The sequence below is a fragment of the Podarcis tiliguerta genome (assembly GCF_965153285.1).
Source record: "Podarcis tiliguerta genome assembly, chromosome: 2".
Classification (NCBI taxonomy): domain Eukaryota; kingdom Metazoa; phylum Chordata; class Lepidosauria; order Squamata; family Lacertidae; genus Podarcis; species Podarcis tiliguerta.
The window spans coordinates 35,182,565-35,202,267 of NC_139535.1; the positions used below are offsets into that span (position 1 = coordinate 35,182,565).

The 19,703-nt window shown below is 42.1% G+C and overlaps 1 protein-coding gene across 1 annotated transcript in view; it reads right to left on the minus strand.

Moving 5' to 3' along the window:
• Positions 1-3,793: 3,793 nt before the first annotated feature.
• LOC310670687 (protein SSUH2 homolog) overlaps positions 3,794-19,703 on the minus strand; it is a 33,672-nt gene continuing 17,762 nt past the window's right edge. The window contains exons 8-15 of the mRNA XM_083426354.1: positions 19,117-19,217; positions 14,625-14,717; positions 13,431-13,536; positions 11,677-11,784; positions 8,158-8,751; positions 7,275-8,081; positions 3,991-7,223; positions 3,794-3,941 (exon numbers count right to left, since the gene is read on the minus strand). Of these exons, the coding sequence (XP_083282480.1) occupies positions 8,605-8,751; positions 11,677-11,784; positions 13,431-13,536; positions 14,625-14,717; positions 19,117-19,217 (555 nt within the window). The 3' untranslated portion in view covers positions 3,794-3,941; positions 3,991-7,223; positions 7,275-8,081; positions 8,158-8,604. The remainder of the gene's footprint in view (positions 3,942-3,990; positions 7,224-7,274; positions 8,082-8,157; positions 8,752-11,676; positions 11,785-13,430; positions 13,537-14,624; positions 14,718-19,116; positions 19,218-19,703) is intronic.

Here is a 19,703-nt window from a genome sequence, read left to right on the forward strand (position 1 = left end):
TGCTTTCATGGCAAAAGAAAAAGAAACATTCTTATATTCACTTCTAGTGGTCCTTCTTTGAACCAGCACATGTAAGGAAGTGAGGAGAAAAGCTTTTTTTATTTACCACATTCCCTTGATCCTCCCCATTTTCTACTTCTACAGATAAGTCAGTTTCAGGGACTGGGGAATCTGCCAGAAAGACAGGACTAAAACAAATATTTTGATAGCTAGAGCTTGGTCTAAACTAGTAAGGTTGTAAATGCTGCTACCATAAATAAGTTATTTTGACTTTATTGCAGTGAAATTTCTGAAGCGTACAACTTCCAGAAAGGTAGCACCAGGGGGTGGGGGTGGGGCTATGAAGATCAAATTATACTGTGGATTCAGGAGAGAAGGCATTCAAACAACCAAGATGTGAACTGGTGGTGTGAGATGACAGTTTCCTTCCTTGGTTTGCTAGAGTTTGCCGTTCACCGGCTGAGAATGGCTAACTGCATAAAACATGAGACTAAACATCTTAAAACAACAATCCAATCATAAAATCCTAATGGTAACAACAGAAGTTGGCATTGCACATAAATCATATGCCAAATAAAACGCGAACCTCCAAATACCTAGCAGGACAGACTAGCCTTTCAACGCTGCTTATGAAAATTTAACAGTGATATATCTATTAGGTCATCCTCCTGAACGGGGAAGTCTGTAGCCCTGGAACAGTTGCAGAGAAAGAAGCATCCTGCTTTAAACAGGGCTTCATCTGCAGGTTAGGCTGACAATATTACGGCACCATGCTTTGAGAGTGTGATAAAGTGGGAGAATCTCATGAAGGTGATGCTTCTTCTTTTGCCAGAAAATAGCCAGAGAGATAAGGGATTTTCTTTAAAATTCCTTATAGAACAGCATGTTATTAAGGAACACAACTCTCGCCATAAATCCTTCCAGCTGCCCCTTTAACATTCTCCCAGCTGCAAGGTGACAGCTTAGCCCTCAAGAGTTCCCACACAGCTGGGGGAAGGTCTAACAATGCAATCCTGTCTTTTTCTATTCTTTGAGACCATAGCACTTATTCAAAGTTTAATGACTATAGGGCTGCACCCTAAATGATCCCAACATGTAGACAGAAACAATTGTGTGGCTCTTCTCCATGGAACGGGCAGTGCCCTCCCTGTGGGGTGTCAATGCTACGGAAAAGACCCATGCAATTGATGGCACTCACGTGGCCGAGTTAGGGGCGCAGGTGGCACTGTGGTCTAAACCACTGAGCCTCTTGGGCTTGCCGATCAGAAGGTCGTGGTTCCAATCCCCACAATGGGGTGAGCTCCCGTTACTCTGTCCCAGCTCCTGCCAACCTAGCAGTTTGATAGCACACCAGTGCAAGTAGATAAATAGGTACCACTCCAGCGGGAAGTTAAACGGCGTTTCCGTGCACTGCTCTGGTTTCGGTGCTCCATTGCACCAGAAGTGGCTTAGTCATGCTGGCCACATGACCCAGAAAAACTTTCTGCGGACAAACGCCGGCTCCCTCAGCCTGTAAAGCGAGATGAGTGCCACAACCCCAGAGTTGTCTGCGACTGGACTTAACTGTCAGGGGTCCTTTACCTTTACCTTTACATGGCCAAGTTATTTATTTACTTATTTTAAGTATCTGCACCCTGCCTTTACACTTTGAGAAGTTCTTGAGGTGGCTCCCAATATAGAATTTAAAATCTCGACAAAAGGTAACATTTTTTATTTTATTACATAATTTTTTTAAAAAAGCGGCTGAGCCTACATTGCTATCATTATTGAGACAGCAGCATCACTACAGTAAAACAGGGAAAGCCATTAAAAACTCACCCAGTGTGGTGCCTAAAATATAATAATGGTGGTATCAGGTGTATCCCCCAGAAACCACAATGGATTTGTAATACCTACCTAACCTCCAAAGGCTGCAGAAGAAGAAGAAGCCCCCATCACTTTCGATCCACTCACAGATAGATGACTCCTACACAGCTAGGAGAATATTCAAAGGCACTCAAGTCTACCAGTAATTGTGTAACTGTGTTTTTGTGCTGCAATCATGGGAAATAAAACAGGAAGCTGCCTTCTCAAGTCAAATCATTGGTCCATCTAGCACAGTACACCATAGCCTACCTATAAAAACGCCGCCGCCACAAACAGCATGTGGCACACAGAATTTGCATAGCAGCTTTTGAGGAAAATGGTTGAAAACTGCCAGGACTTATTCTACACTTGCCCTAAGACTGCACATGTCGGCTCAAAAGTAGGCCCATTCAATGCCTGAAACAACGAGAAGCCGACTGCTGATTTCTAAAATGAAAGAGGGCTGGATTTTAACGCCTTGTCCAACTCCTTCACAATAAAGATTCTTTCTCGAAACTCCTCTAACACTTTTTCTATATGATAGCCAGAAAGCTGAAGGAGTAATTATGTGCTTTATTGGTATCGTTTTCGGATTTTTGTTGAGAAAGTGACATTTGATATCACTCTGTGCTATCGCTACAATAAATGAGATGTTTACTGTTCTGACTAACAACCAGCCAGGGTAAAGTAGGTTTCTGAATCAACTGCTTTGTGGATGATGTAACCATGTTTTGTTTCACTAGGAAGAAAATGTGCATCTTCATAAGGAAAAAGCCAAATATGGCAATAAATTAGACTGAAGCTATGCCCTAAAATGGGATTTTGGACTGAGATTAATTATGACAATTCAGACCTCATTGTAAATGCAAAATCCCTTAAATGTATTTACTACTGGACAGTTGGAAGCAGGAGGGAACCCACTAGGCTTTGGAAAGGGGAAAAACCAGCCCAATTCAAGGAAATTTTCTCCACAAAAATGAACTATGTCAGGGGGTCAGTATGTGAAGAATTTCAGAGCTAGATGAGTGGATAGACCAATACAGGAGATGTTTCACATTGCTCTTCTTTATATTTGGCATTTCAGGACTGGAAGAAGGAATCCTTTTAACATAGATCTGTGTGTTTGAGTTATTTTATTCTAATTCTTTTTTATTCAGTATGGGGGTTGTTGTGTAGATACTGCTCCACACAGCAAGAAAACAAACATTCCTGTGATCTTCCCACATGATGGTATGGTGTATTTTTTTTTAAGAGAGATTATCTGTGTGCATGTGTGAATCAGCCCAGGATTAAGGTGTTGCTCTTATTCACTAAACCATTTAGCACAAAACTGTAGTTTTTCCTCAATCTGGAGTCATTCTCGCTCACCCTGAACATGCTGCTTTTGGACCACGTTGATCTTGGGTGGGTTTGGTTACTTGACAACAATTTAAAATCTTCTCCTTGGTTGGGTTACCTTTTCCTTTTCCTCCCTGAACATGCCCCAAGTGAAGGAAGAAGGAAATGGTAATATTGGTTTATGCCCACCCACAATGTTGTTGGGCAGGTGCAGATACGCCACCCATTGCTGAGACTGCCTGCATCTGTTTCCATACTGACACACTGTGGGGTAATGCCAAATCAGTCTGCAATGAGCTTTTATTTTCAGAATGAAACCCATTGTTCAAAAAGTACTTATGCAATCTATCTAGATTGTTTGTGGGCTATGTAGAAAGAACAGGTACCCAGTTCCCATTGATTCTAAAATAAAATGCTGTGTGTGCACAGCCCAAGAAAAATGAGATAAATCCAGATGTTCAGGGGCAAAGAACGTAGGGTAGTGGAAAATGTTTTCCCCCTCATACACCATCCCTTCCCTCACCAGGCACCTGATTCACCTTTACTTCAGAAGTCATAAACTTGTCTTTTCACATTCATGCTTGATGTTCTTCAAAAACTACAAGCAGTCTTGTGGAACACATTTATTATGGCATAGGTATTCATGGAATACAGTCTTCTTCCCCAGACACATGAAATGTTATTGTGAGTTACAGGCATAGACTTCAGCATTTTACTAGATAAATATGCATGTTCATATGCTTATTGATTAATATTGACTACAAGATGAAATATTGACTACAAGATGAAATATTGATTAATATTGACTACAAGATGAAATAGGCAAAGGAAAAAGGGGGCAATAACCCATCTTGAGAATATCTCTTATACCCTGTTAAGGACTAAAATGAAATTATCCATTTCTAGATTCCAGGGAGAAAGTGAGAGCACGCAAATATTATTAACCAAGGGGAAATCTTATATCCTTTGCCTGAAAGGCTCCACCTCTGAAAAAATTTCCTCAGGATCTTAACAATATTTTGCTGCCCAGGCAAGAGGGAGAGTCCCTTGTAGCAATCCAGTCAAAACACCTCAAGAGAAAGGGAATAGGCTCCCTCTCTTTTTGTGATATGTGCATTTTCACTATAGGCTACAGGAGACCATACATGGAAAGCAGAGCTATGGTAATTAATTTATCATCCTTGTTAAATGAAATCACATCTTTGATGTTTTACTAAAAGATTTAATATTGGAATAAGCCCAAAGGGGGAGGAAATCAGCTGGCCAAAGAAACACATGATTCTGGCACTTAACAAAAAATTAAGTGTGTTATTAATGGATTTGAGAAGAAGGGCTTTCCCTCTTCACCAGTAATAGGATCAGTGGAGGGAGGAATTACAATTCAATTACATACAGCACAGGCTGAAATTCAAAAAAAAATAAAATAGTCATTTTTATTAAATATGATACATGTAGGTAGTAAAACGTTATGCCAATGCATAGAATAGACAACTTAGATTGTAGGGTGGCCTATAAATTGTTATGTAGCAAATACATATATGAAATAATACTTCCCACAGGGAGCCTCAGGGATGTGTTCCATTGGGTTCTGAGGTCCTAGGTCAGGCCTATGTAACATGATCCAGCAAAAGGAATCCAGCGATAGTGTCCAGATCATAGAATTGTCACAAGGGAATGCACACATTTAACAGCCCTTGTGTTAGCATCCTTCACAGTCCACATCTCTGTCAGGCAGTGCTTTTTTCTGGGGGGGGGGGGGGACGCAGAGGTACGCATACCCCTAAACATTTTATGAATCTAACGGCAGAAGAATTTAATTCTTTTTAAAAAATAGTTTCTTCTCTAGCACAGTGAATCATCAGTTCCATCGCTACCCCAGATGGCGGCCTCATTTCCTGTCACGGTATTTCCTAAGTCTCAGATAGAAGCGAGCGTTTACTGTGTGAAGTAGGAGTTGGAATCTAGCACTTCCAATGTGGAAGTTACTGTGAGCTGTCAGCTGCGTAATATGAGGTAATGCATGTTCTTTGTACTTTTGTCCATTTATTGTATTTATTTTTCCCAAGTTGAACTATAAAATGGTGATTTTCTGGAGTCAAAATGAGAGTACCCCTAAACACTTTTTTTTAAGGGGAAAAAAAAGCACTGCTGTTAGGAATCTGTCAGGCATCCCTTTCAGGCATCGGTGACACCAAACCAACAGAAGACACCCAGAAGAGAAGACCACAGTTTGAGTTCTCTCAGGGAAGGGCTGTAGCTCCATGGCGCAGCATCTACTTTGGATGCAGAAAGTCCCAAGTTCCATTCCTGGCATCTCCAGGTAGAGATGTCAAAGATTCCTGCCTGAAATCCTGAAGGGCCACTACCAGTCAGTGTAAACAACAGGGAGCTAGATGGATCAATGTCTGACTCAAAATAGTTTCCTGTGTTCCTACGTCCCTTTAACATCTGCTGCAACTTTTCTAAGAGATACCTTCTTTAGATGTGAGTGACTCGTACTGTACCTTTTCTCATTGTCTATGTGAGGGGGCAGACTCCTCAGATCTGCAGGGTATCTCACTGCCATGGATTCCAGAGTTGCCTGAGAAGCTGGTAATACCTCACGAGATATTTATTCCCACAGCTTATCCTCCAAGATTTCGCAGATGAAAATAGAAACACTCCTGTGTATGTGTAACATCATTACTCCCAGACTCTCTGTCTGAATGGCTTCACCCCTCCTGCTATAATATATTGCTAAAGACCTTTTTCTGCCTGCTGTGTGTATTCATTAACTCTGCAATAGCGTGCACTGCTTTGGCTTTTGAAGCCTGGTATCAGAGGATGCCAAATTGAAGGTGCAAGCTGGCTTGAAAAACAGTGTAGGAAGTAAAGATGTGTCGCCTTATGATCACAGCATTTTTTATTTTTTTTACAAAAAGATATTTAATTTCACAATGCAGCTTCTTTCCAACTCATACATATCCAACAACATTTATGACTGTATTTGGTTACACAGTTAAAGGGAGCAGTGAACAAACATTTTGTGTCATGTGGATGATCTTGCCTATTTTTTATTTCACTCCAAATGCGCCTTTACTTCAGGTAAAAGAAATGCACTTAATAGCACCTTAAGGCTAATTTTTGGAAGCTTTTTATTATAAAACAGCATACACTTTCATAAATGGCAAGATATCCTATGTTGAGCTGGAATTAGGGAAAATAAGAAAAGTCTGTAAAAAGCTGACTGAGAGAAAACGTTTAGAAGTTCTTAAAGGGACTGTAATAGTGCAAGTTATGAGAAATCTTTATAATGTGCAAAGAAACCCTAATCCAAGATTAATGCTGTTATTTATTTTGGTTCACCACCATATAGTACCTGTTTGAAGTAGCTATTAAATTTACATATATAATAGAACGTTTGATGCTGTTTCTGGATGTATGTCCTTTGAACTTAGCTGTCAGCAAATTTATGGTTCATCATTTCTTCATAAAACACACATCTTTCACTCTCTGTATTAAAATTGTGGCTAGATGGTGAAGCAAGGTTTTAAGCCTATTCCTTTTAATGAATTGACTTCATACACTGACAAACTGTCCTCTGTTAATAGGTTGCAAATGTAAGAATGGTTATTAGAAAGAACAATTCTTAATAAACCTGATTAGGACCCGAGCGGTATAATTTTAAAAATAACAATGACAAGATAATAAATGCAAGAATGATGCCATAAACACACACACACATTCTGCATAGCCACTACTCTGGTGTGTTTTTGCTACTAAACCAAAGCAATTCAGGAGGTTGGTTTTTTTGCCACTGCTTCCCTCTAGCGGACAGTCTTCAAAAGGAAAAATTCCCAGTCCTTTCCTAAAATAAGTATTAATAGCAGCACTTCTGCATAAACCATTTAACAAAGGTTTGCTATTAGTGTAAATATGGTTAATACAGTAAACAAGAAACCTAGCAATGAAGCACCCTATTTTTTTCTTCTATATCATGAAACAAGATAAAGTAGGTAAGCAAGACAAGGGGGATTCACATATTACGAATGTATACAATACTCAATAAGGGAGTTTTGGTAGGTAATTTTGTGACTCATGAAAATAACTACTTGGTGCATGTGGAATACTGGAGATTGTTTTGGTGATTTCTTGGAATGATTGCTCATAGTTGGCCATGCATTTATGAAGAGTAAACTTGTATCAGAAGTGCACTTCAATAGAGTCTCCTAGACCTACTTTTTGAGAATACTTTTTTCTGCAAAGCATACTGGTCTCTGAGATCCAGCATGAAACCTCAATTTCCCTCCTCACCGTGGATCCTATCTTCCTTAAAAACTATTTTAAAACTAAAACTACATGTATGTACTGTAGACTAGGGCTGCCATACGTCCGGAATTTCCTGGACAAAAGCTCAACAACATTTGTGTCCGAATTTTCCCTTTTTGAAATGTAGACCTAATGATGTTCCCATTCTGCCCAGTGCTGTAGCCCAACCATTAATCTAGCGTGACTTTGAAGCATAAGAAAAAAATATACTCATACAAAAAATACAAATATACTAATACACAAATATATTCTACACACTGTAATACACTCTGCTAACGTAACATCTTTTAAAGTCCAGCTTGCATTTGAGCCCCTCCAATGTAAGTGCTACATATTTCCATATATTTTAATAAGCCTCTGAGCAAGATCTAGCAATCTTCTTTGGCCTTGCCCACTAGTGATCCCAAATCAAATGGAAGAATCTAAATTTCAAATCCTTGCAGTCAACATATTGGATGGCATACAGGTCTGAGTAGACCCACTGAAATCAGTGGACTTAAGTCCCTTGGTTTCATTGGGCCTATACTGAGTATGACTTAATTGGACACCACCAAGAATATACAGCCTTCAATGGATACCAGTCATGATGGCTATGGTCTACCTCTATTACTGCAGGCAATATGCCTTTGAATACCAGTTACTGGGAATCACAGATGGAAAGAGTGCTGTGGCACTCAGGTCCTGCTTCCAGGGCCTCTGGTTGGTCATTGTCAACCAGGCCTTTGGCCTGATCCAGCACCCTCTTATATTTTTATCCACTGTATTCCATTTAAGTGCTTTTTCTCCTCCAAAGTTTATTCCAACATTTTCTTCCTGGAGTACTTCCTAGTTCCATCACTCCCCCACCCAATTTCTCCATCTGTACAATAAATTTACCAGACGCTTAGATCCCAAGAGGAACAGTATAAATAATGGCTGAAACTGTTGCATAAATACAATTAGGTTATAATAATCACTATGTCTTTTGGTGGCCACTGTGGGCAAGCGAAATAAGACCGGGCTACAGATGGGTAAAAAGATGAATTGATTTGCACCCACAGACACCCGTGGATAATTAAGCAAGAAGAACAGCTTGCTTCATACTAGAAATCCTCCTTGCAAAGTGTCCCACTGTCAGATGATGGTACAGCCACAGCAATACCTTTCTGGATAGTCCAGGGCATGGACCTTGTTCTCCATTCCATAGACATAATACATGTATGTCTTCTCAGAATACTGGTAGTGGACTTCAGTGACTGGAATTAGCTCTATCGTCTGCCGCTGAGGGACAAAGCCAGAACAAGAATTTATTCGTTTGTTTCTAAAATGTCTTGCTTGCTCTTAACCACAAGGTCTCAGGTCTGCTTATAAGAATCAAATATACAATTATAAAAACAGCTAAAAGTGTTACAGTTATAAAACACATTAAAAACATTTGAGAGGCAACAGAAAAATATGAAATTAATGGAGTATGCAGAAATGGTGAAACTTACCAGAAGAATAAGAAATCAAGACAATAAACTCTTTAGAAAGGAATGGAAATGTTATATTGAGTATTTACAAACAAACTGTAAACAGATTATTGGCAGGATTGTTGTATAAACCTGCAATTTCAAAAGTGTTTATGAGATAAATATGAGAATAGATAAATAAATAAGATAAATTGAAGTATGCAGGAAATGAGAGAAATAAATGCAAAGGACCACAGAAAGAGGGGGAAGGGAGTTGAAGTTTGAAATGTTAGAACATTTGTTGAATAATTGTTGTAATGTATATTAACAAAAATTATATATATATATATGATGAGATTTTACATAGGATTGAATCTGCATGGCACGATTCTTTCTCACAGAAAAACCCCATATCAATAATCTGCAACCATTTATCTTTTATTTCAAAAGCACTTAGAAACAGGGTAGGTGGGATACTTGGTGTAAACATAACTAGTATATCAGTTCTGGCCTTTGATGCCCGAGACATGTGTTTTGGGGAACAACCCTTTTCCTGTGACCCTTTAAACTGTTTTTCATACTGAATTTTAAATTGTTGTAACCCGCCCTAGGGCCTGCTGGTGAAGAGTTTGGTGATTAATTTACTTAATAATAACAGCTGGTATTGACTGTACAGACAGTTTTGTGAACACACACACACACACTTGATTCCTGTGCCTGCAGCCTGAAGTAGGACAGTCTGGCAACAGAGATACCATGTAAAGCTGTAGATCATCCCTCTACCTGCCAAGATGCAGCTGGGAAGGTAAAAATGCCAAATCTGGGTGGACAGGAGGGAATCCTACTTGACTAACACAGAGAAGTGGACATGGCTGTGAATGTGATTGGAATGGAGGCAGAACATGGCCTGCTTCAGCTTTTACTAGGCCAGCTGCTAAGGATTACCGCCAGTGTTATACAATATGCATGTACCTGACCTCTACAAGTGTGCTTCCTAACATCATCATAAGTTAATTTTACCTCACCCCTCAAATGTAGATTTTATTGATGGGGCCCTTATGTGTGGAAGAAAGGTTTATCACAGCAGGCGTGTATTTTGTAATCCGTGCATAAAGTGTCCCATCACAGCATCATTGTCTTGAACATAGGTAAAGGGACCCCTGACCATTAGGTCCAGTTGTGGCCGACTCTGTGGTTGCGGCGCTCATCTCGCTTTATTGGCCGAGGGAGCCGGCGTGCAGCTTCCAGATCACGTGGCCAGCATGACTAAGCCGCTTCTGGCGAACCAGAGCAGCGCATGGAAATGCCGTTTACCTTCCCGCCGGAGCGGTACCTATTTATCTATTTGCACTTTGACGTGCTTTCGAACTGCTAGGTTGGTATGTCTTGAACATACCGTAGATTATATTTATGCATATATTCTTTGAGGCAAGTTGCCTGGAGACCTGCTAGGTGACAAGTGACTAATAAATCTAATAAATAAGTGAAGCTGGAGCAAGCTAGAAAAAATTACGCTGAATGTTGTGGCTGAATGCAGCCTTCCAGCGCTGCTCCGATCGTGTTAGGAGCTCTCTAAGGTGATTGGGAAAAGCCTGCAAGGTGGTTGAGTTTTATACTTGTCTCCCCCAACCCTAAGCTAACATTAGAAGTTTCCTTCCATAGTGGAAGAGGGCACAAAGACTGGATGGTTATTTCATTCATAAATATGTACTTCATGCCTAAACTCCAGAATTCTCTACAGGGTTATTGCAGGAACTCCTGGGATAATGCATCAAGCTCCTGCATGCTTTATGTGTTAAGGTTTATTATGGTGATTATTATTTCTCAGACATAGTCTGCTGGTTATATTTTAGCAATGAGAGAGTTTCGGGGACAACAAATTGGTTCAATTGATTCATCAGTTGAAAAAACATGCTTAAAAACCAAGCATTTAGTCAAAATATTTGACTACATAATTCCTTTACCATTGAGGCTGGGAATGAACCCTTTATGAAGGGTGCAGAAGTTAACTAGCTGCGTAGATGATATGTTGTCTCTATGCCACCTGGTGCTAAAATGAAATAGTGCAGCATGCTATTACAATCCAATGTGATTCAATACAACAGGTTCACTTTCAGTATTAGTATTTCCCTGGAATTGTGGCAAAGGAATGCCTCAGGAACACTGAGTAACGCTGAGGTCTGTAGCATGGCAGCAACCTTAGTACATTTTTCAAAGGAGTATTAAGAATGATTATCAGTTAAGAATTGCCCTTTCACTACAAAGTTTTTCAGCTCAGATCAATTGGCTTGTATAATTGGCTTGTATTCAGAATTCCTGTCAGTGGAACTGTACTCATAGGATGTTCCCACCACTGGAAACAGAATGGGGAAAATGATTTCTGCCTATTCCTCACCCCCCGCCCCCCGTAAACCTGCTCAAAAGTGTTGGGGAGACAGAATGGAGGGAAGCAGAGAAGGTCTATGGAAATCACCTCCCTCCTCCTGCTCCAGCAGCAACCTTCTCTGAATCTCGATGCCTCTTGCAAAGAGAAGGTGCCTTTCCATTCACAGATTATGATGAACAACGGATAGAATCATATAGATTCAACAGCATAGAATAAAAAAGGGAAGGAAAGTTGACCAAAACAAAAACAAAAACCCACACATATTTGATTCTCTGAAATTTCCCCACAGTTTCATAGTTCCCAATATTTAGCTGGGGTTAAATGTTTGTTTAAATAAAAAGCAAAGAAACACATGTCTATTGCGTATACCTGTTGCAGAATGCGGGATGTGTTGGTGAATGTGGCCCTGTGCTCTGCAATAGCTCTTTCAGATGCCAGAGAGATCTCAGGGTAAGGGAAGTCAAGAAGGGGATACACCTGCAAATTAAAAAGAGGCAATCAGAATCATTCTCACCCTACTTCACCCATCTCCTTTCTGACCATCCCCACCTATCCTCCCAACCTGGGACTCAGCTACATTAGTAAAAGAAAAGAAAAGAAAGAGCGTGTGTTTTAAATGCGTTACAGCGTTGTGACACCAGATGGCGCTGTAGAGTCCGCTCCTTCGGCAACGTGATTTCACATGAACTTTCCAACACGTTTTCCTGAAACTTGTTTTGATGTGTCTAGATCCAGCCCTGGTTTATTAACACACTAGGCAAATGAGTTAAGGTGAGGACCATTTCACTTAGTCTGCTGGGGCACTGTGTATAATGCATTGTCTAGCAAGATGAAATAAGAGCAACCAGCCACTTTTCTAGTCTACGTCTGTCCATCACTTTCATCAGTTGCTCAGCATCATGCTCTGTTAGAGTAGCATATCAGGAGCTGTAGAACCAATGCCGTATCATTTACATACTATGAATATGAATGAGATGAACATGGTGGATGTGAAATTGCTGGATGTGGTGCATTTTATTCTTCCATTCTGGAATTATTAATACCAATAGGAAGAACACTGAATCTTCATCAACTGCTCTCAAAAGGCAGACACAGAAATCATAATAGATGATCACCTAATAGCTGAGCTGAGCTTTCGTAGTGCCTGAGTCTTTGGTATATAATATTGCCATTATGTTTTCAGATTTATCTCTACCAGCAAGAGGAAGAAAAACATGCATGTAAAAATGGAATGTGACATTATCGGAATATGGGAGAGATGCGGCGTGAATGTTATCTATAGAGAGCAAATGCATTGAACAAATACTTAGTGACATACTGGTGGCTTGCTATCAACATCAAACGGGGGAAGCAGCATGGCTCAGGGGGAAAGCACATGCTCTGCATACGAAAAGGTCCCAGTTTCAATCCCAGGCATCTCCAAATAGGGCAGGGAGAGAGCCTGCCTGAAATCTGAGATAGCTGCTGCCAGCCAGTGTAGACAGTACTAAGCTAGGTAAAGTTAAAGGGACCCCTGACCATTAGGTCCAGTCGTGACTGACTCTGGGGTTGCGGTGCTCATCTCGCTTTAGCCGAGGGAGCCGGCGTACAGCTTCCGGGTCATGTAGCCAGCATGACTAAGCCGCTTCTGGCGAACCAGAGCAGCGCACGGAAACGCCATTTACCTTCCCGCTGGAGCGGTACCTATTTATCTACTTGCACTTTGACGTGCTTTTGAACTGAAAGGTGGGCAGGAGCAGGGACTGAGCAACGGGAGCTCACCCCGTCACGGGAATTCAAACCGCTGACCTTCTGATCGGCAAGTCCTAGGCTCTGTGGTTTAACCCACAGCGCCACCCACATCCCTACTAAGCTAGAGAGACCCCCAATAGTCTGACTCAATATAATAGCAGCTTCCAAATTTCCTAAGTACAAACAGAAACATTAGCTCCAATCTTGAGTAGGTAGTCTGCAATCTCATGAGATTTCTGAGCAGATTTCCATTGTCCATGAAGGTAGGGGGCTGAAAGATGTGAGTGAGTTATTGTGTTAAGCAGTTCAGCTGCTTCCAGTAATTTTTCACCAAGGTTTCATATGGAAAATACCAGGAGTCATGTTTTTTTTGGGGGGTGTATTTTACTCACCACAGCGTTCTCATCTTTAAATATGTTATCTCCCGTAACTTTATTGAGTAGTTCTCTGGGGAAGTTCAACTGATTCCCATGAAGGAATTCATATACATTGTTCTTCCTGCAAGGTAAGAAGGATTCAGAGCACTGTGTCAGTCTATATTTATCAATGTATGGATAAGGCTCTCAGTGTTTACAATATCAGCAACAGAGGCTTTGGAGACCAGTTGCTGGTGAACACAAACTGGAGGTTGCTGCTCACACATAAACATTCTGAAATCACTTTTGGTCTTCCCTTGACAGAGAAAGTATTGTTGCCCAGAGGGAGGGAAACATTGAAAAGTTCAGGATTTTAGTGGGTCCACCAAAAAGCAAAGATAGCAGGAAATCGTTTATGCTCTGTGATTTCATTTAATCCAAAAAAAACCTACTTGCTTTCATAGTCTGCAATTAAAAAAATAAGAATATACCACCATTTATCTTGTCAGTTATCGTGTTACCTGTATATAGCCCTGATTGTTTGTCTCTCTCTCTCTCTGTGTGTGTGTATGTACGCATTCATACCCCCATCTTATACTTTCAAAGCAAGTAGGTCAAAATGGCTAGACATATTAGATGGACATGTGGAAGGGTGTGTGATAAGAGAGCTTCTTTTTAATCTATCTGCCTGAGACAGGTGTCTCTCTGCTTCCCGTATTTCCAGTGCTAAGTTCACTACTCCACGTTTCGACACAAAACTGTTGTTTTTGTTGTTTAAACAAAGTCCTCATGGAAAATCATCAGTGACTTCCTCCCTATATACACACACTTGTATGCAATTTTCCTGATATACCCATATTAGCAAAGGCATCTCCCCTAATTTTATACATTTAATATAATTTTCATTATATTCTGCCCTAATGTATGCATTTGCACGTACATTATTTGGTTGCAGAACTACATTCCAAAATCTGGAGAAGTGCACATTTTGAAGAATGGCTTTGTTTTAGTTCACAGATTTCAGAAAGTGTGATTTAGGTATATTTGCCTTTAAATTTCTCCCCCACCCCTCTCTATAGGGTCTAGTCTAATTAATGTTGCAAAGCACCCACAGAATCATAGTATTAATAAACACTTCACACATATGAATTTAAGAGCCTTTGGCAGTCAAGGCAATTAATTTCAGAGAATGATGACAAAAAGAGCAACATCACGAAGAAGACAACATACCAAGTTATTGTTAGCTGGATGTAGTGTAGCAACTTTTTCTCTCCATGGCACGTTGTACAGGTTTTGCTGCCTCTTCCAGAACAGGTGCTGCACCTTTTAGATGTAAAATTGAACTTTTGCATGTATTGATTTATTCAAAATGTGAACCACCCCATTTTAAGCAAGAGGACAGTATAAAAAAGCACAGCCTAAGAAACTAAATACAAAATATAAGATAAAACCAGTAGGCTTGTGACTTGAATTACCACTGAATTTCATCTGAAGGCAAATTTTGAGGCAAATTCCAAGCCTCTGTTCTGGCGAAATATTCAAGAACTGTTGAAGGCACCCAAAGAAATTTTAATAAGCTGTACACTACCAGAGAGACTAATCTAGTTTTGTGGTCAGATTTCCTAACATCTCAAGATAAAAAATAAAAAAGCAGTAGCTGTGCCACAATTGGGTCAGTTTGCTGGTGTCTGGAAGGGGAGTTAACTCTTTTGCTTGGGTTCGACTTTTCTGATCTGAATCTTCCTCTTCCCTTAAAGCTGCTATTTGCCCCAGTGTGGAAGGCAAATTGATTTAGGTCAGGGGGGGAAATGGCATTGAAGAAAGAGTTGCACCCCACTCCAAAACCATAGGCTTAGTCAAATCAAAGATGGACGTGGTTCTTCACTGCCTCACCTAGATTGGCCCTAAAACTAGTAATATTTCTCAGGGAGTTTTCATATAGGTCTCCTTTGGATCCACATAAGTCATCAATGATGGCATCTAGTGGATAGCATCTGGTTATCCCAATGACCCACTAGACCCTTTAAACTGTGTGAGAAACAGGATAGGAAATCAGTTGTCAGAAGGGGAAGGGCTGGAAGTATTATGGTCTTGCTTTGGTTTAGTTCCATTATGAGCCACCCTAACTACCAATATACCGTATTTTTCGCACCATAGGACACACCGGACAATAGGACGCACCTTGTTTTAAAGGGGGGGAAACAAGAGGGGGAAAATTCTCCCTCTCTCTGCCCAGCACCCCTTCAGCGAAGCGGCAGGAGGCGCTGCGCAGAGAGAGGGAGAATTTTCCCCCTCTTGTTTTCCCGCTCTAAAACAAGGTGCCGTTTAAGGTGCGTTCAGGCGGCCACCTTGGAAGCCTGGAGAGCGAGAGGGGTCGGTGCACACCGACCCCTCTTGCTCTCCAGGCTTCAGGTTCCTTTCGACCTGCTCTTTGGGGCTGGCGGGGGGAAGCCCACCGCCAGCCCCAAAGAGCAGGTCAGGGAGCAGCGGAAAGGCGCAGCGGAGAGGCTGCTGCCATAGCCGCGTGTCACCTCTCCAGCCGGGAGAGGGTCGCGAGGGGCTTCTTTAGCCCCGTGCGTGCTCTCCCGGCTGGAGAGGTGATGTGCGGCTATAGAGGCTCCTGCCATAGCCGTGCGTCACCTCTCCAGCCGGGAGAGGGTTGCGGGGCTATGGCGTCTTCGCTCCATAGGACGCACACACATTTCCCCTTCATTTTTGAAGGGGGAAAAGTGTGTCCTATAGAGCGAAAAATACGGTAAATGTTTAGGAGCTAAAAGGGGGGAAGTGTTTTTACCTATTTAGCTTCAACACTCAACAGCGAGTTGCTCAAATTGCATGATTTGTGCCAGCACAGAGATCACTGAGTAACAAAGATGTCATTGAAGGAAATGAAATCCTCATCTGCCCAAAATGGCCGTTTCTCTACAAAACTATAGAAGACTAGGTGACCCTTTTCAAGGAAAGTGCCATTCTGCCTACAACAGATGTAGAAAGCATATGTTTGTTCTTGGCAAATTTGGATTGCATCAACATGACGCAGATTAGCAGCAGTTAACAGCTGATTTATGAAAGCACTTTAAGATGTTGCTAGCCCCAATGGATCCCGCTTTCAAAATTATTGCCACAATTATCCCGCAATGCCATCTCTGTTATTTTAAGCGTAATGGAGCCTAATAAAAACAGTTTAAAAGAATGGTGAGCTACTTTGCATCACTTAAAGATCATTTGTAAAGGCAATTAGTTCAGCAGTCGGAGAAGCAGAAGGACAGCGGTTCTGCAAACTGCAGACAACCTGGGAGGAGAAGGTGTCAGAAGAAAACAAGGCTCTGTAAAATATGGTACAGTCGTACCTCGTTTTGCAGCTGGGATCCGTTCCAGAGCCCCAACCACTAGCCGAAAAAGATGCAGGGCAAAGCGCTGCATTTGCGCTTCTGCACATGTGCGAGTGGCAAACCCGGATAGTAACCCGTTCCAGTACTTCCGGGTTTGCCACGGACGTTCGCCGGAATGGACGCTAGATAAGGCAGACGTTCGCGGAGGTATTACTGTAAATGGAAAATGGAAGTCTTTCCATGGGATTAGGTGAGATTTGGATCACTCAACCAGATGGTGTCATCAGCCTTGTTTCTCAATGATAATGTGCATAACAAAACCTATCAAAGTACCTCTGAGCCCTGAGTACCTCTGTATAGACATAACCTTCAAAAATATTTTCCTTGTATAAAAAGTTAATGTTGGGCTCAGAGGTACTTTCATAGGTTTTCATATGCACGTTATCATTGTACAGATGAGATTTAGGAAGTCACAGCTCATCTACAGCTTGAGGGTGTCAGACCTATTTGGAATGGAAATCTGTCAATTCAATGCTTAATCATTGAAGTTTGGCTGGTTTGCATTGCTGGGCAGTACTATGTTGTTGCTACAGTGGTACCTCAGGTTAAGTACTTAATTCTGTTCTTAACCTGAAACTGTTCTTAACCTGAAGCACCACTTTAGCTAATGGGGCCTCCTGCTGTTGCTGTGCCGCTGGAGCACAATTTCTGTTCTCATCCTGAAGCAAAGTTCTTAACCCGAGGTATTATTTCTGGGTTAGTGGAGTCTGTAACCTGAAGCGTATGGAACCTGAAGCGTATGGAACCCGAGATACCACTGTATTGCTATTGCTATTGCTGCTGCTATTCTTATTCTTATTCTTATGCTTATGCTTATGCTTATGCTTATGCTTATGCTTATTGAGTAAACGGATAAAAGCCCAAAAATGTAGAATCTGTTGCGAAGAAATGAACTGTGTTTACATTTTTCTTATCCCTTTTGTTCCTTCTTCTCTGTCTCCCCTGTGTACCTGCAAATGCTGCAAGGATCCCCCCCCCCCTCCCGAGTTCAGGAGAGCCCATTAACTCCCTACTTTCGTCCCTGCCAGCCCCAATCTGGATGGACATAGTGCTTGCCAAGTATACTGCAATGTTCTCAGCCTTTACCTAGAAGGGTCAGCCTATCCATGTCTTCCATAAATAGAAATCCAGGTACCTTGCCCTTCCCTGTAGCTGGGCATGCAGGCTACTCAGGTTCTGAGCCTGTGCACATAGCAATAGAAGAAGCAGAAGCAGAAGCAGAAGCAGAAGCAAAAGAGGAGGAGGAGGAGGAGGAGGAGGAGTTTGGATTTGATATCCCACTTTATCACTACCCTAAGGAGTCTCAAAGTGGCTAACAATCTCCTTTCCCTTCCTCCCCCACAACAAACACTCTGTGAGGTGAGTGGGGCTGAGAGACTTCAGAGAAGTTTGACTAGCCCAAGGTCACCCAGCAGCTGCATGTGGGGGGGGGGGTCAAACCCAGTTCACCAGATTACGAGACCACTGCTCTTAACCACTACACTGGGGAGTCATGGGACTGCTGGGCTCACACCTAGGAGGTACCTGTAGGCCATCCCATATATGCAGTACCTGCATGTCTAGCAATGCATTTGATGGGTCCATTGAGCCGTAGGGAGATCTTGCCTACATATTGCCACCACAAAAACATGGCCAGCATGCAGAGGTGCTCACCGTTTCTTTATTTCCCTGTATGCCAGTGTGGAACAGTGGTCACAGTGTGAGACTAGGACCTGCGAGATCAGAGTTCCAATCCCACCCAGCCATAAAGCTAACTGGGTGACCTAGGGGCAATGACTTCCTCTTAGCCTTACCTACCTAACAGGGTTGCTATGGGGATTAAATGAGGAGGAGGACAACCATGCCTCGGCTGAGCAGAGGGCATGAAATCATCCTCATTCCTTCTCTTCTCTTTCTGGGTTAGAAAGCTTCTGTGGGCAGCCCTCCTTAGCTTATGAATAACCAGCTGTGGGTGGGATCGCAGCACACCTACCCCTCACCCCAATTCGGCCAGCCTTCCTTGCATGGAAAGAAGCATCTCTGTCACCATGGCAACACAGTCAAGCCTCCCTTTCATGTCAGCTCTTCCTTTCAGGTAATCGATGGTTCGGCTAATGGGGCAATCACTGCAGGAAAAGCCTCTAAGAGCTCCTGCGGTAGATATACGTATGTGTGTATGCCTTTACTTTTGGATTGGGATTTATCGTTTTATAGTAGGACTCCCTTGATTTATTTAATTCTTAAGTTCCTTTGGTGTTGGCAGAAATTATCCTAAGTATTTAATAAGTAAAGTAGTATCTATCAGAGAGAGAGAGAGAGAGAGAGAGAATATCCCACCTCAAAAAACTTACCTCTTACGTCCGCTACCTGAACACATCTGGCATCGCTTTTGATGTTTCAGGTGTTTCGCTTTTGCTTTATGTCTGGCTCCACTGCATGTCACACACCTCATCTAAAGGTGCACCACAACAACAACAACAACAGAACAGATTACACGATTCTCCATAGCTGGCAACCGTCCCTTATTTGGTGGGAAAGTCCCTTACCCCAGTGCTGTCTCCTGCTGCTGTCCCTTATTGATGATGTCCCTTAAATTTCCCAGGTTTCAAAGGAAGCATCTCCTCTCCCTCCCTCCCTCCCTGCCAGCCAGGGAGGAGGGAGGCTCCAACTGTGTTGCTTGGCTGCATTGCTCACCCAATAAGGAGTCTAAGAACGACTGGGGGGTGGAGCTTGCATGCCTTGTGCCAATCAAATCAGCCGCGTTGCCTGGGGACTCGCCTTTGCTCAGCGCTTCCCAGCGGAGAGGTGACGGTGGTTTCCCTTGCTGCATCCCCTTTGCCGGGTTGCTGTGCTGTGGGAACCACTGCTTGAGGCTTCGTTTGACTGCTGGCTGGGCTTTCTGCCTTTGGCTCAGAGGGGCTCAGAAGTTGAACATACC